General features: G+C 40.1%; 3 protein-coding genes across 6 annotated transcripts in view; 1 reads left to right on the forward strand and 2 right to left on the reverse strand.

The window, feature by feature from the left end:
* stim1a (stromal interaction molecule 1a) overlaps nt 1-4688 on the reverse strand; it is a 30174-nt gene extending 25486 nt beyond the window's left edge. For 3 of the 4 annotated variants that reach the window (XM_078283965.1, XM_078283967.1, XM_078283966.1), the window contains exons 1-2: nt 4566-4688; nt 3610-3742 (exon numbers count right to left, since the gene is read on the reverse strand). In XM_078283965.1, the coding sequence (XP_078140091.1) occupies nt 3610-3730 (121 nt within the window). In that variant the 5' untranslated portion in view covers nt 3731-3742; nt 4566-4688. Of the gene's footprint in view, nt 1-3609; nt 3743-3864; nt 4138-4565 lie in introns of those variants that run through there. The other variant, XM_071925344.2, reaches the window with a different exon arrangement.
* Nucleotides 4689-6558: 1870 nt separating this feature from the next.
* On the reverse strand, nt 6559-8782 carry LOC139931783 (acyltransferase PGAP2-like). Its single transcript, XM_071925379.2, has 5 exons — nt 8612-8782; nt 8284-8533; nt 7593-7699; nt 6914-7022; nt 6559-6689 (listed from the first exon to the last, which is right to left on the reverse strand). The coding sequence occupies exons 1-5, from the start codon at nt 8777-8779 to the stop codon at nt 6559-6561; spliced, it is 765 nt and encodes a 254-aa protein (XP_071781480.1). The 5' UTR covers nt 8780-8782.
* Nucleotides 8783-10058: 1276 nt separating this feature from the next.
* chrna10a (cholinergic receptor, nicotinic, alpha 10a) lies at nt 10059-14764 on the forward strand. Its single transcript, XM_071925377.2, has 5 exons — nt 10059-10119; nt 11389-11534; nt 11727-11881; nt 12980-13512; nt 14061-14764. The coding sequence occupies exons 1-5, from the start codon at nt 10059-10061 to the stop codon at nt 14762-14764; spliced, it is 1599 nt and encodes a 532-aa protein (XP_071781478.1).
* Nucleotides 14765-16631: the final 1867 nt, after the last annotated feature.

Below are 16631 nucleotides of genomic sequence, written 5' to 3' on the forward strand. Positions count from 1 at the left end.
TAATATTTTAATTGAGTGAGACAGTGAGAGTCAAAGTAAGACTTTCTAGCTGCTGCTACTTGAAAAATACCGCACTGAAAGAAGTGAAGAAGTCAAATTATATGCTAAGGTGCAAAAGTGCAATAAAATAATTTTGTTTCCTGAAACCGAAGCAAATAATCGTGATTGATAATCGTGATCCAGGATTGATAATCGTGAATCAGGATTATCGTTTTTGCCATCAGCGCACTGCCTTAGTACAGTCTTTAAGGAGGCTGCTTCAAACGGCAGTAAGCAACACAAAAAAAAAACTACATTCCGTAAACTGCTCAAGGCCAAACAATAAAGAACTAGCCGAGGCAGGAAGTTGACCCTATTTTCACTACTCTCATGAACCTGTCACATGCCAGCGATAGTCAATGGTTTGGCCTTGTCATGGTTATGAAACAGCCAGCTAGTGGAGCCTGTCTGCCCTCTGTGTTCCCCCTCTCTCCTGAGGGATTACAAACCCTCTGCCACAGATCAGAGATAATGCCGCCACTCCCACTAAGAGGAAACCTTGTTTGGCGTGCTCTGCAGACACTCAGGAGTTATGTGAAAGAGCACGACAAGCTACCTGTAACAACACGTTTAAATGTGTATTTTATCGTTTTCACAGCAGCTTGGTTGAACTGAATTCACTGCCCCTTAAATCCTCAGAAGCACATTTCCAATACAGCATACTTTAGTTTGAATTCTATTGCCTAGTTACACAGAAATCATGACAAAAAGTGAGGGTTAAGGAGTTAGCCTTGCTCTCAAACATGCGCAAGTAAGTGGCTTTCACTCTCAACTGATTCAAGGATTGTTTTCGCCTGCTTTACATCATCTCCCAGAGACAGGATGTGAATTAGCAACCCTTTACAAAAGAACATATTATATAACACAGGTATAGACAGCAAACTAACTAAATGACTCCTTTTAAGGTTCTGGCAGTAGCCTTGGCAGAAAAAAAAAACTTCTCACAGTCAATAGCCTTGTTTGATTCAATTATAAATTTGTGGTGCATTCCAAAAGGCTTAAACACAGCTCAATCAAAGAAGAATTTGCCAACACAAAATGTTCCACTGCACTGCAGCAAAAAGTGGGATAGAGCATTTCTGACCACTACATAACAGCTTTATTCAATAGAATACTTGATTCTAGTTGATTCTGACTGCCCAGGAGATGGGTATTTTTTTGGTGCAACACCTGGTCAAAACACGCACTTTTGAATTGGTTTTAACAAAATGTAATCCCCATTTTAAATTAATACACTGATCAATTTCCAGACATAAACTTCGCTTTTCACGTTGCCTGCCTCATCCTCACAACTGCGTGGGGTGGCAGTGAGCAGAATGAAACTCACTGCACCTTAATAGATGTCCAAGCTCAGGTGCATATGTTTCAATTGACACTGTTTCATTGTTAATTATTTCCACCTACTCAAATACTGTGCAATCAGTTGCTAGCGCTAAGCATTGGGCCAGCACTTACAACGCGATGCTCCCTCCCACTCATCAACTCTCATGTTTCCCGCCCATGTTTCCTCAATTCCCAGAACTTCGTCATGGGGAAGCAGGCTGGCTTAGTGGTTAGAGAGACAAAAGAGAAAGTAAAGCCCGTCACAGTTTCAATCCCTGCAACAGCCAGCGTGTGTTCATGAACGTCTATGTGCCCTGTTGAAGTGTCCTTTGAGCAATATACCGAATCCCAACCTGCTAAGTCACTGTAAGTCGCTCTGGATGAGTCAGGTTAATACCTAAAATGTAAATGAACTATACTATGATTTCTAATACATAGAGTTTTTAGTGAGGCCGTTTGTGTTTTGCACCGTTGCTCTTCGTGAAGCCACAACAGCGAAAGGAGGATGTATAATGTAGACTTCCGGGTGGTAAAAAGTGAACTTTTGAGGAACAGTGTATAGGCATTCCAGAGTAACAAGAGCACTTGCAAAACCACATACCAAAAAGGCATTAATTCTCTCACTCGCTCACACATACCGTGTTAAACAAAGAATGACAGTTACCCTACAGCAAGCTTACCACCTACAACTCATCATACACTCAACCTGCCCCTCTTTCTCATTTGGTTTGCAAACCTCCAGAGACACAAGATAAGATATTTACATACCAGCCTGGCTTTTTTTTTTTTTTAAAGAGCTTAAGTTACGCAAGTCATTCTGTGTGTCTGCATGTAGATGGGGAACACACCGACCCTACTTCCTAACTGCAGCAGTTAACATTGTCTGTCGTCATTCAAAATGCCTGACAAGCTTTGAATGCCACTGTCAAGAATCAACTCTTTCATCGGCTGTGGCCTCTGTGACGTTGAAACATTAGTAAAACTTATAACTTAAGTGCACAGTATGTACATGCTGCATAGATAATGTCTCAACTGTCTTCCATGTTTTACCAAAATGTTCAGTGGCACTAACAAGTATTACAACCAAGCTATCACAACCAAGGCAGTGGGCAGTGGTCTTTGCCCAGTTGTTTGCCAAACTGATATTTACTGTCAAATCAAATATCTAAAAATGTATATTAGAGCAATAGTTAGACCTTATGTAAACAGATTCATATTATTACGGTTGCTAACATTTTCCAAAACATTTGGGACAGTAAGCTATAAGCACTTGATACTTTTCGGGAAATAGATTCAGGCTTCATTATCAGCAGATCCTTTGGTAGTGCAAGATATGCTTAATTATGACATGTAACCGCTGTTAATGCCGTCATCGTTCATGTGAAATCAGGTTCGGAGTGAGGAAAGAGAGTACGAAGGTGATAGCAGCCTTCATCTAAAAAGATCTGTACCTTTCCAATATAGTGAACCAGGACCTGACAAAACTGAGTTTATGTTAAAGAATGTATACGCTTTCGTGATGGCACATTTTTATGTTGACTAGTACTTGACATAAAAAAAAGCATCTATGCAATTTGTGCTCAACAACAACCAGAGTTTATATGTTGTTGCAGAAGTTCGCTGTTATGAGAGAGTACACTTTGCCTTAGTTTTTATGCTGGCTCTTTTGAATGCAAGCCTATGTATTAGGTTACTGAGCAAGTCGTTCTGGTGACACACATGGTAAGTTTGTGTGTGCATGTGGTCTATTATGCAGTGTAGACCAATGTAGTATTGTGCATTCTGCATAGACTTGTGTTAGGCTGATTTCTTATCACCATTTACACAATAAAAGTGTTATGAAGAGTAACAATTACATCGTTAGAGGTATTATACAGTCAAATTGTGAAAAAAAAAATAACTACAATGTATTGTTTTTCATATTCATGATACACTGAGAATCGTTTTATAGCAGATTGGTAAAAGCTAGTGAAAACCCTGCTCATTCCCTCCACTAACTACCAAGATGAATTAGTTATTCCCTTCTGTTTGACTGGGTGCCTTGATCTGAGTTGGAGGACAGGGCTTAATGGAGAATGCCTGCCCGACTATTCTCAGCGTGGCTACATTTAGAGCCTGCACAATTTCACAGATATGTCACGTAATATCGGTACTGCTGGTCTATCGTGTGCCGGGGTTAGCCTGATCGATGGATCCAAACGCATCCCTAAAATGGTATTGCGAATTATTGGGTCACCGGGTACTCACCTGACACCACATAATCAACATGCGGATTGTCCGATGTGGGTGAACTTGGTTTTTCAGTCCGACTTTCCCCAAAGAGACACAAGCAAAAAATCCATAAGGTCGCCAATTTGCTGAACTCCATGACTGATGTTTGCTGGAAAAGAGGCACAAGATTTATTTGGGTTTATATTCTGACACGGCTGGCTACATTACAGCGTTTATGACTAGCATAAACAAGTAATTATGGTTCATAATTAAAACAGCCACCGTTCGTACCGTATCCCCTTTGTCTCTTAAAATACTCAGGAGAGGCCAAGAGACAGAAGCGGCACGAATCGGGGCTAGTGCAGACCAAGAAATAAGGTTACATAAAGATTTCTTGCAGCAGACACACTAACGCCAGCATAACTCAAAAAGTGGCATTGTTCTTCCTGCTTGCCAAGCTTGGTAATAAGGAATTGACGTTAGCTCAAGTGAACGTTATCTTGTTTGCTAACGTTGTGGCTACATTTTGTCTCTTTCCAGCATGCTTGCAAGCGACAGACAAATATAACAAGATTATTAAAAGTGACAGCTGCCTGGTCAACACCACCGTTGGTGACTGACTGGTCAGTAGCATTAGCTAACTACCCATGTTAGCTAGGTTAGGTAGATAACGTCAGCTGAAAGAGGGAAGGGAGGGGGATATTTTGACATCATGTTATATTACCAGCGTCAATACCAAGCCATCACAAAATTATCGCAGCGACATTTCCGTGTTTTGAGTTCATATCACTGTCGGCTGTCACTGTATTTTCTGGCTCCGACGAACGTTAACGTAAGCTAACCGAAGGCATCGCCTGGCACGGGACGTAACCGAAGTCCGGGTAACGTTACTAGCAACAGCAACTGTAGTTAAGCTAGGCTAATACGTCTTTATGGGCAGTAACGCTTATTGGCACATTGTGTTATAGAATTACAAAAAAAACACAAGTTACCTGTCCCGAGCCAACAGATCCGTCGGTTCAGCTCTGTGTTAACATTGCAGCAGATGTCTGGTCCCCCAGAGTCAAAGCACAGCGGACTCCACCTCCTGCAGAAGCTTTTCGGTCTTTCCTCCGACTGACTGAACGAGAAAACCGCAGAAATGTGGAGCGATGTGGGCTTTGTCTTCTTCTAGACAGCTGAGTCTCTGGTACAGTCACAAGTGCTGCCCCCTAATTTCTGGAGTGCGTACTGGATGTGCATATAGGGCTATAGATATATAAAAATGTAAAAAAAAAAAGCTCAAGTATGCCATCTGGCGGCGATTAGTATTATCAACCAGCTTGGCATGCATTGTGTGGGCATGTTACATCGTCCTGATCACTGACCTTGTAAAATGAACTATTGTTATTCTACAGTCTATCTACTATCCAAATATCACAGCAAACCTATAAAGTAACTTGCATATCTTAAAGGAATATTATATAGGTCCTAGTCATGCCGCAGGAAATAAAAACACCATAAAGTCCCAATAGGATTATTATAGGAATGTTATATCGATTATTTTGTTAGGACAAGTCTAATTACCACCATTCTATTGCAGTTTTATCCAAATGAAAGAAGAAAGTAAATACTTTTACAAAACTAGATTTTTTTTCTTATTGTATTATTTTTTCATACTTACAATGTGCAATCATACCAATATCCTCTATCAACAATTAATACATTTCAAATGAGCCGTCTATATTAAGTGTTGTTGAGAACCTCGGTTTTCTCATTTTTATTTACAGATCTAAAATTCCATTGAATTTAAAACCATTTTACAACATTTCCTAGTAAGATAAGATGTGTCAATTCGTGTAATCCCTGGAATATCTACTTTTCATGTGATATCTGTGCTTTCATCCCTCTCACCCCCCACCACCCTGCCAGTGGCCTTAACTTGTAGGTCACAGTTAGGTAAGAGGTGTGTGATCATAATACCTGGATTAACAACAGGGCACATGTAATATAGAGAATAAAAAATACTGAAGATTTGAATACTATTTTATAAATGTAATCTTCAAATTATCAAAATACTTTCACTAGATATTGCTGAAATATAAATGAAAAATGAAAGCTACTAATTAACGAATGTCAAAGTCATGATGTTTTCACAAAAGCAGCATTTATATACCTTATAAATAAACCCAAACAGCCAGGCAAGCTATAATAGAAAGAGTGCTTCTTGGTGTATCATGGCAATCACTTTTGGTAAATTTGAATGCTGTAAAATGGCATAATGTTGGCAGAAACTCTAGCATTGTTTCATGTGTCTGACTCAGAAAATTGGACTGCTCAAAATAAATACCACATTGAAATTCATATGATGCAATACACCAATGTTAATCTTTGTGACAATCAGTGGCAGATATGTTAAGTGTGCCAGCCACACCTACAAATGGTGATATTGACTTATATGGGAATGTCCTTTCTATACATTCTAATTCTACTACAGGGCAAACTACAGTAGCCTATATGCCAGTTTTTACTCCACTATGGGTTGCAGTGGAATACAATAGAAATATGTAGGCATCCTGACTTCCATTGTAGCACTGATCTACTTCACATCATTTGCAGACCTTTTTTATTTCAGTATTTCAGAGTAAAAGTCAAGCAGAACCACAACTTTACTTTGGCACACATATGACCACGAATTTGCTGCATATTGTACAAAAGTTAAAATCTCACAGTACATTAACAAAGGTAGGTAGAGGTGTCCATGAATGAGACTATGAGGCAAAGGAATGCACTTACAGCTAATTGATTGAGTAGACTAGCACAAGTGCATGTTTTTGTCTTCAAGTCTGACATCTACCCACTTTTGGGGACTTGATGTAATCATGGGAATATATGGAAAAAGCCTTCTTTCCATTCTTCTTCCTCTTGAACAGGGTCAAGGCCATTATCACCAGTAGGTGTCGGTGGAGCGGTCGTACACTCGGTACTTACTCCTTGAGTCTCTAGTCAGAAGTCTTTGTCCTCAGAGGATGAAATGACCATGACCTCTCGGCTCTTAAAGTCCCACACTGCTGTGAGGTGGAAGGCCATATTGGAGAAGACCACCAGATACTCAAACAGGGCAAAGAATGTGTAGCCTGTGAAAAGAAGTGGGGAGGGGTACAATAGGATAACAGACATATATCTTCATCAACATTTTTGCCATCAAGTTAGTAGCCTACAGTATTTTCAGTCTTTCACAAATATTCACTGTTCATATGAGCAACATGTACAGTAGTTTCTTACATTTTGTGGCATTTCCCTTTAAGCACAGTCAACAAGACTGACAGGTTAACTCAGAATGTGTTGATGCTATACTTACTCCCTGATTCACAGTACATGTTGTGCTTCCAATAAAAGTATGCAGCAAAAGCGCAGAAGGATACGAAGAGAAGCAAGAAACGCACTTTCCAATGGTAAGACTTAGCGTCCTAAGGGAGAAAAAATATATATGGTTGATAATCAGTTACTACTGAATTAGTATTAAGCACTAAAATATGCCTGATGAAATACCTGATAAAATAAGCACAGCATTTAGAACAAGATAAACCTCTTTTTTTATCAACAGTATAAACACTGGTTGTAAATCTGACTATGGAATTTGGTATAGTCCCTTGTATTTGGACTTCAAAATGTAATTTCCATTGAGATTGTTTTGAGTTGATTTATTGTAAACTGTATTGCAGGTACCAGGAACTGCATGGTTTGATATTCAATGCAGCATGATGTGATAATGAGCAAAACTACGCCTTTAAGGATTTTAAATAGTTTTAAAAGGTAATAAGCTGTGCTTGAATGATTCAGTGTTCCTCTCATTCCTTAATCATGAAAGTCACAGTTCAGGAATTTTGCAATTTGCTACTAGAAACAAAAGCAATATCTAAACATGCTGAGAAATGTCTACTAAAAATGACAAGAAAAAGTACACCATACAGTTACTGTGTCAGATGCACACGGCATGAGAGATGTCAGTCTGAAGTGTTTGAGCGGGCGTTCCTCACCTCAGGACTTAGTGAATACTTCTTGATAACATTCCACAGCCGGCAGGTTATCAACATGTAGATAAGGGAGCTGACAATGAACAGGACAAAGCCTTCCTTATGTACAACTACGGAGAAAATGGATATAAAGAGAGAGGGAAAGGGTATTTTTAACAGAGATGTGACGTAAAACAAAATCAATACATGTTGTCAAACTAATTTAAAACTTTGAATCAACTTTGCATCAACCTGCCTGATTGATCATAATGAGCCAACTCTGTACCTTCCTTCAAGACACCTCTGAAAATTAATTTGTCTAAACTTGCTAATTTGCTACTGCTCTCATTTTGTTGTAGTATTATTGAAAATTTTGGGGTAATTCAGCAGGATTTCTTAATTTTGCTGATTGGATCTTGAAGAGTTTGACTTATATGTAGAATATAAAAGTTTTACAGTTTTCATAAACCATGGCAACTCAACCCACAGGTCTGCCTTCTATATTTACAAGCATTACCAACATAAATATTTTAAAGCCTCAAAATATATTTAAAACCCATAGCTGTCATATACAGTCAATAATTGTATCAAAATGTCAATCAAATTCTGCCTGCAGTGTTTCAAAAGGGAAAACCACAGTGCGATGCTTAAGTGAACCTTTAAAATAAAGAAGATTCATTATTCAAATCATTTAAAAAATATAGATCATACTCACAGTACGTCTCACTGGACGACACATAAGTGAGGAGCAAGAGGCCGAAGTTTTCAGAGATGGCAAAAGCAAGATTCAAGCAGCTGAGTGAACTCTCCGGGAACCTGGAGGCAAAGCGGGTCTTGTAAAATTTAAAGTAGGTAAAAGCCACCAGGAACCTTGGTGCTGAGTGCAGTCCGATGCAGAACCGCCAGATGTGGCACTCCGGGCTCAGGCTTATTGAGGCACTGATAGACGGCAGGTAGTTAGGAACCTAAAGACACACAGTAAAGATTAGTGTGAGGTCAGCAACACATTTGATTGAACATTCTTCAAAGCAAGGACTTGTTACCTGACAATGTGTGCCAGTAGAGTCCTCAAAATGGAAAAAGGAGGATATGAAGACACAAGTTGTTAGGCCAAGCAGTGGTAGGCAGACAGTTCCCAAAACACAGGTGGAGAATGATAATCTGATGACCAGGGGCCTCTCATGCCCGAAGATATGTGAACCTTGCAGCATCCTAGACTGGATCTGCAGCAGTGATAAAAAAGTTTGATTTAGGGACATTTTAACCTTTTGTACACTATATGATCTTAGAAAACTGAAGGGACATAGGCTGATATTACAATGTGTGTGACACAAATAACTTTCTCCAAGTCAGAAAACAATCAAAATTAGCTAAATTTAATGATAAAAAAAGATGAGAAGATAAGATATGAAAATTTATGCAAAACATGCCTAAGGTGTGCACAGTTTATCATTATCCAATTACAGTTATCTTGGAACATTTTGATGCATAAGATTAATTAAACATGTAAAATCTGAAAAAAAAAAAAAAAAAAAAAAAAAAAGGAATGAACCTTACCTCCACTCTGTGCGCTGTGGGTAAGCCTATATTACGCACAAACTACACGCACAGGGCTTGTCGATAACTACGCTATTACAATTAATTTTATTATAGCAGGCTGCACGATGGATCTGCATAGTCCACATACCAACAAAGGAGTGCAATGCCTCAGAGGGGGCTGGGCATCATCTACCCATCCTAGGACAGTCTAAAACCTACGACATTTTAATTCCACGTAGTTTTCCAGTGCAATCGATCATATCAAATGACAGGCCTGCATCTGCATGTATCATATCCTCGCTGTGCGCCAGATGACAGAAGGAAAATGCGCGGAGAAATGCCATGCAGTACCCGGAAGAGAAAGTGAGCGGAGGGAGGAAAACACCGTGAGCTCGCGTTGCCCTGCTCCGGTTGGGCGGCGCAGCCTATCAAAATCATGCACAGATCAAGGACCATGCGCTGAATAATGCATGAAAAATGTGTCCCTTTCAAAAGACGAGATATTGTTACAACGACAAGCACAAAACAATGCATTGTGTACTGTTCTGTGTGGGTTATTTTTAGAAAGATGCCGCACGAGACGACGGGAACTCTCCTTGGTGCTGAAGCTGTGCAAACATGAGAAAACAGGGATGATATGTACATTTTTCACATATATTTCAAAACATATTCAAGTTTGCTATCAAATAAATATGTGTATAGCCTACTGTCTGTGAGTCTATTACCAAGGAAGGCTATACTGGTAGCCTGTATGGGGGGGAAACACGTGGTGGCACTATATTAAAACTTGGGTTATCTGTCAATCCGCCGCCCCGCCCCTCTCGTTTTCTATCAAGCATCAACAGAGCACTTGGTAGCCTAGTTGGACATGTCCATGTAACTGGAGTATTATATATTAGGCTATAAACCAGTTCAAATGGTCTTTGGATCGAGATAACCTGTTTCAGCAAGATGAAACTATGGAGAATCCAGACTTTATTTCGGTTTCTGCTATTTATCAGTGTTTTCCCAAGTAAGTTTCTGTTTATTTCATTATTTAGTTTGCCTTATAACTGATGTAAAATTTTGACATGATCTTTTTTTCTTTTCTTGTAATGATTCCACTTTTAGGTTAATTCTGTTTTAGCTAATTATACGAAATATCAATTGAAGTGAACGACTGGGAGAAAGAGACAGAGCATCGCTAGCATTGCCCGAGTGAAGATACAGACGAGATGTTAAGAAAATTTGCATAGCCTATAATTTCCATTAAATGGACGGGATTTGGTCCTCATCAACTGTAATGTGTTTTATAAAAAGACGTAAACATCATTCATATTTTTGTAATTTTCTATAGAGCATCCAAACCTCCACCGTTTCGTCTCAGACAGATTTTCATTCCTCTCCCACGCAAACTTGCAGCCAGTTGTTTAGGGATTGTGCTATCAACCATAATCCTTCGTGTGGACTTTCTCTGTATCAGCTCAAAAGGCTTTACTGAAACAACGATTCACGGTTGACATCTGGCTTGCCCAAATCCACTCCTCTGAAAGTGTTTTGAACTTAGTGATTCCCTTTTTTTTCCTTTTTCACAGGCATTCATGCTCCTTCTTTCAAGTTTCCACGTGATTTTGTGGAATGAATGCAGAAGTAATATAGGACTACTTCCCGTATGAAACATGCGCAATCGAATTTAAATATGGAATTTACTATATCTTAAGCAAAAGACAAAAAAATAAACTAAAATCAACCACAAAAATAATTTAAAAGTGACTTGGGATTCTCACATCACTGTGGCCACAGCCCATCGGTGTATAAGCTTGCTGTTTATGTTCATTTTGATACTGATATGATATGTTTCCCATGGATTAATAGTTGAATCAACACATGCCCGCTCAGGATGAGCAGAGGAAGCCACAGTCTATTCTGGTTCATAATGGCAGATTTGCCTGATCTCTTTCTACAGCTTTACAGAAGGGCAGCCTGAAATCCCCTTTGCCCCCCTTTCACCATCTGTCATTTGTTCACATGTTCTCTGATATTCTCCCTTTTTTTCCCACCCCAGCATCCATGTCATTGCCTTTGCGCTGCATGTTAATGGACAGAATGCTTTATCATTTAACGCATCAGCTTCCACTGCTCAGTTAGATAATGATCAAATCAGATTATCCTCGTAAGCATTTGATTTGTGTTGACTGAAAGAGAAGACATAGAAAACCTGTTGTGTGATAATCAGTTGAAATGCAGCAGGTAAGCCTTGTGGAGAGGTTACTGTAAATTCTCACCTCTCCCCCTGTCCTAGGCTGCTGGTGTGCCCATGGGAAATACGCACAGAAGCTCCTGAATGATTTATTCACCAACTATACCAGTGCACTGAGGCCTGTGGAGGACACAAACACCATACTGAATGTTACCCTGCAGGTCACTCTGTCGCAAATCATCGACATGGTAAAACACTGCAGTTTACACAAGTAACCACAAGATTGTGCAGTTTCACTAGTGCAAGTTATCTCTGCAAATACATGTCAAATACTCAATGATGCTTTTTTGATATTTTATCACATCATTCTGTTTTTGTACCTTTCTTGTTATATGTTCCTTTTGCTAGTCTATCATTTTATTTTTTACAATGTTTTACAGGATGAGCGTAACCAAATTTTGACTGCATATTTATGGATACGGCAGGTGTGGGTTGATGCACACCTCACATGGAGTAAAGATGATTATGATGGACTCGATACCATCCGCATACCTAGTAGTTATGTATGGAGACCTGATATAGTCCTATATAACAAGTAGGTCGGACTGGTATTGGGTTAATCAGACAAAGCTCTGTGCTCCCTCTGTCCCACAGTAGCTCCTCCCGGTCAGTGTAAAGGCACAAGCTGAACACTCCTTGAAGCCATTATTCATGGGAGTGTTCAGGCCTCTGTCTGCTTTTTATACAGCAGTGTACTGAAAGTGAAGTAATGAATAGTTATCCACTGGCAATAAAAAGAGTAACAGATGTCAAGCTGTTCAAATCAGAGGCACCGCTAGTGTGGTAAAAAGAAGGGGGCCCTTAAAGACTACAGTGTCACCCAAGTAGATGCACTGGGTGGGGAGACCACATCTTGTCGGCGGCCCAAGAATTGGTGCCCCTGCCATTACAACACATTGGTTATGATGACCTGATAGCAATTGATACCATGTAATTACACACAGATACCCAGTATAGAGACATTTAGCATTACTGGAAAGCTATAAAACGCAGAAACAAAACTGAGGCAGGAGTGCAACTCTGCAGAATGTGTTGACTCTTCTCTCAGTTGGTGTGCTTGTGCCTTTGCCTCCTGATCACTTTTCTTATTTAATCATTCTCCATCTGCTACAAGAAATTAGACCTACATATACGTAGGTCTACAGGATCTATCAAAACCTCAACTGCTCCTGAACACACAGAAACATAAAGGTGTGAACTGGTGTCATGCCTTTCAAAGAACCATTTAATAACCTTTATCCCAAAGAACTAAAAGGTTCTTAATTCTTAGTTATTGGATGGTGGGTGATGGCATAAATGTGGAAAATAACCAAACCCCTCAAATATATTGTGCACTTGCAAATGAGGCTATACAAGGGCAGATAAACAAAAACACAATACAGGTGCAAAGGAGAGCAGAAATGGTTCTCTGAAAGGTTCTTTGTGGAACCAGAAATGGTTCTTCTATGGCATCACTCCGAAGAAAAATTTTCGGGGCCTTTATTTTTCTGTGTGAATAATTAAAAAATAGCACTGTTTTTGGTGTGATTCTGGAAATTATCACTCTAATCCAAAATATCAATTTGTTTTTGGTATGACTGTGAAACTCATTACTCTAATCTCTTTTCCTGGAAGTGTTTTCTCTGTTTTTCAGTGCTGATGATCATTTCACGGGCCCCATGGACACCAATGTGGTGATCCGGCATGATGGCCAGATAATGTGGGATTCCCCAGCTATTACCAAGAGCTCCTGCAAAGTCGACGTGTCGTTCTTCCCCTTCGACGCCCAGCAGTGCCGGTTCACCTACGGCTCCTGGACCTACAACGGCAACCAGCTGGACATCCTGAACGCCATGGAGAGCGCCGACCTGGCCGACCTGGTGGAGAACGTAGAGTGGGAGGTGCTGGGCATGCCGGCTAAGAAGAGCGTCGTTCTGTACGGCTGCTGCGCTGACCCTTACCCTGATGTGACCTACACGCTGAAACTGAAGAGGAGAGCGTCCTTCTACGTCTTCAACTTGCTCATCCCGTGTGTGATGATCTCCTTCCTCGCCCCACTGGGCTTCTACCTGCCCGCTGACTCTGGGGAGAAGGTGTCACTGGGCGTCACTGTGATGCTGGCCCTCACCGTCTTCCAGCTGTTGGTTGCAGAGATCATGCCACCGTCCGAGAATGTACCACTTATTGGTAAGGGTGATCAAATGGGTTCACATTGTGACCATGGGGAAGAATATGTGGCAATGAATTCCCATTTATGTGTGAGGACTAGAGATGGGACGATATGCTTATCTCACGATACGATTCGATAGGCGATATGGGGTTCATGATTCGATAAAACCACAATATTATGTAATAAATAAAAGTTCAAAGACAACAAAGTCTGACCATGCAGAATTATGTTTATTTCTGAGTCCCACATCTTTCTAGCAATGGCATTGGCTTGCTAGAATATAAACAACAATGTAAAAATGTCATTACAAAGTGAAAATAATATAATTTCGATGGAGAGTTTGTGAAATTGTGATGGTCAAGCCGGCTGATTTGTGATTACTACAGCAGAATAAAATGTAGCTAATATTGCAATTCATTTTTCTGCCCCATGATATGTATTGTCACATTTTTGTATTGTGATACGTTGAATTTCGATATATTGTCCCATCCCTAGTGAGGACTGTAAGTTACAACTCCACAGAGAGTTCTGCACATGTTGATGTTCCTGTCTGTTTCTTCCACAGGAAAGTATTACATTGCGACCATGACCATGATCACAGCCTCCACCGCCCTGACCATCTTCATCATGAACATACACCACTGCGGCCCGGACGCCAAGCCTGTGCCCAAGTGGGCCAAGAAAGTCATTCTGCAGTATCTGGCCAGAATGTGCTTTGTTTACGAAGTAGGGGAGAACTGCCTGTCACCGCAGCCAGAGAAACAGGAGCCTCCGCCTGTGAAGAACACCAACTGTACCATGAACGGACAAGCTGGACCGAGCAGAGAGGAATATTTACTCAGAGCGGAGAGAGGACAAGAGGGCGTGGGCTCCAAGATTACAGAAGAGAGAGAGGACATGGAGCAGATGATGAGTCCAATGGGCTCAATAGGGAAGAACCCTACAAACCACTACAGCGCTTGGAAGAATGGCATGTTCATGAGCATGGACTGTGGAGACTCAGCGGCGGCTTCAAGCAGACAGAGGAAGGGAGGTGTGAGTGAGGGAGAGAATAAAGAGAGAGAGGTTTCCTGCAACACCCGAGGCCACGAGAAGCAGCTCCTGCGTAACATTGAGTATATTGCCAACTGTTACAGAGATCAGAGGGCCACGCAGAAAAGAACTGGGGAGTGGAAAAAGGTAGCCAAGGTTTTAGACCGCTTCTTCATGTGGATATTTTTCATAATGGTGTTTTTCATGAGCCTTCTCATCATGGGTAAAGCCATCTAACTGCAGAACTCCTGAAAGGAGTCTGTACAAGGTTTATTATGTACTCAATTTTATGTAATCAATCAAATAACCATGGTAGTTGCACTGTATTGAAATTTTTCAGGTTTAAAGAAGCATGTGAAAGATAATATTTTTAAACCTCTTTCACATAGCACCGTACAGAGGTTTGTCTGAGTAGGAAAAGCAGAAAATGCAACAAGGTTGATTTCTACAAATGTACATTTGTTTAACAAGTTAAGGCATCATACAACAAAGGCTGAGGTAAATGATGTGGTTATGTATAACTAAGAGAAACACTCAGATTCTGGAGTTGTTGCTCACCCTGCCGCCCACCCCCATTGCAGTCCTACTTCCACCATGAATAGAATTTAATTGCATCTTTTATAATTTTCTCATTTATGGGTTTTGTTGTGACAACTTGCATTCCCTAACTTTCTTCCCCATGCAGTGTGAAGGTTAATTAGCTATGCAAAGAAAAGGCAAGTGTGTTGACAAATTAATAAACTTGTACAGATTGAGCTACTAATATTAGTCCACCTTTGGTGTGTTTTCCACCATATCCATTCACTTCTGTGCTTTTAATTGTCATCAGGGTCAGCTTTACTGTATGAGTCTTCATACAACTTGTATTTCTTTATTTCTGAAATAATAAATCAAGGGATTCAAAAAAGGGATAAAAGGAAGTGGCAATAGATGTAAACATAGTGACATCACTATATATATTTTCAACTTGGAATTTGAAAATAATAAGATTAATTCTCTAATGATCTCTTAATGATAATAGCCAGGCCTGTTAAGAATATTGTGTCTCAGCAGGACAGTAGAACAACAGGTAGATAGCCCCAAAACCAATACATTATTTTATTGACACCAAAGGACAGTTGTGACACAAATAAAACACACAATGATGTGATTCTGGCAATAAAAAACTGATGTTGTCCTGATGTTTCCATGAGAGCAGTGAGGTCTGGAATCAGAGAAGATGTAATAATGAATATTCTGATCATAGGTTTCACTCTCACTGCTATTTTCTCCCCATGTACAGTGCAGACCAGTGGTTTTCTATCCTACCAGGTAGTTAATTGCATTCACCTGGTGTCCCAGGTCTACATCAGTCCTTATTTGATGGCTAGAATGAAAACCAGCAGTACTCACATACATCACAAGGACCAGAGTTGGGAACCACAGGTGTAGACAGTGATACAATTCAATATTAAATCAACACATGAAAATGTGTTGACAACTTCACATGAAAATGTTTGAGAACCTCTGCAGTACATGTACATTTTGTGTAATTTGTCTTTTGTAAAGCAGAGGACTGCAGATTACAATATAATGGCCACAACAGAAGGCTTTTCATATTTCAGAAAAAGAAAATACATATACAAGCACACTGATATGAATGTGGGGTGAACAATTGTGATCGCAATGCCTATACTGTACATAACAGATTGTGGAGTAAGATACACCTGGCTGGGTGGAGTGTTTCCTTTTGAGAGGAATCTCTGTGTTGAAGTCTTTGGGACTGTTGGCTCACCAACAGCTTTATAAAATACATACTGAGGTCTCAAGGATGAGAGTCAATAGGTCAAGAATTAGAATCAGACTAGGTTGTGTAGAGGAAATCAGAACAAATGTTACAGTGTTTTACTGTAAATCACACGGATTTTCTGTTTAATCCCCTAGGTCACGACCATTTGCTTTGGTTTTGATCTGTATTATCCCAGATCCTTATGCTGCACACTGGAGTCTTTCCTCCAAACCAAAGGAAAATAGTTTATGGTTAGTCACTGGAGTAGAATTCTGTTTTGAATCAGTTTTGACATTTATGCACTTTCAGGTACAGAGACATACACCAAAGCTATTC

The sequence above is a fragment of the Centroberyx gerrardi genome, chromosome 6 (genome assembly GCF_048128805.1).
Source record: "Centroberyx gerrardi isolate f3 chromosome 6, fCenGer3.hap1.cur.20231027, whole genome shotgun sequence".
In the NCBI taxonomy this organism is placed as follows: Eukaryota; Metazoa; Chordata; class Actinopteri; order Beryciformes; family Berycidae; genus Centroberyx; species Centroberyx gerrardi.

What these genes read in the sequence shown, in the direction of transcription:
- LOC139931783 (XM_071925379.2), bottom strand. Translation starts at nt 8,779, where the DNA reads ATGCTGCAAGGTTCACATATCTTCGGGCATGAGAGGCCCCTGGTCATC. An exon ending in CTACTGGCACACATTGTCAG is followed by an intron (nt 8,534 to 8,611) that starts GTAACAAGTCCT and finishes GTGTGTCTTTAG; the next exon opens with GTTCCTAACTACCTGCCGTC. An exon ending in GTCGTCCAGTGAGACGTACT is followed by an intron (nt 7,700 to 8,283) that starts GTGAGTATGATC and finishes TTTTCTCCGTAG; the next exon opens with TTGTACATAAGGAAGGCTTT.
- chrna10a (XM_071925377.2), top strand. Translation starts at nt 10,059, where the DNA reads ATGAAACTATGGAGAATCCAGACTTTATTTCGGTTTCTGCTATTTATC. An exon ending in TGTCGCAAATCATCGACATG is followed by an intron (nt 11,535 to 11,726) that starts GTAAAACACTGC and finishes AATGTTTTACAG; the next exon opens with GATGAGCGTAACCAAATTTT. An exon ending in CGAGAATGTACCACTTATTG is followed by an intron (nt 13,513 to 14,060) that starts GTAAGGGTGATC and finishes TTTCTTCCACAG; the next exon opens with GAAAGTATTACATTGCGACC.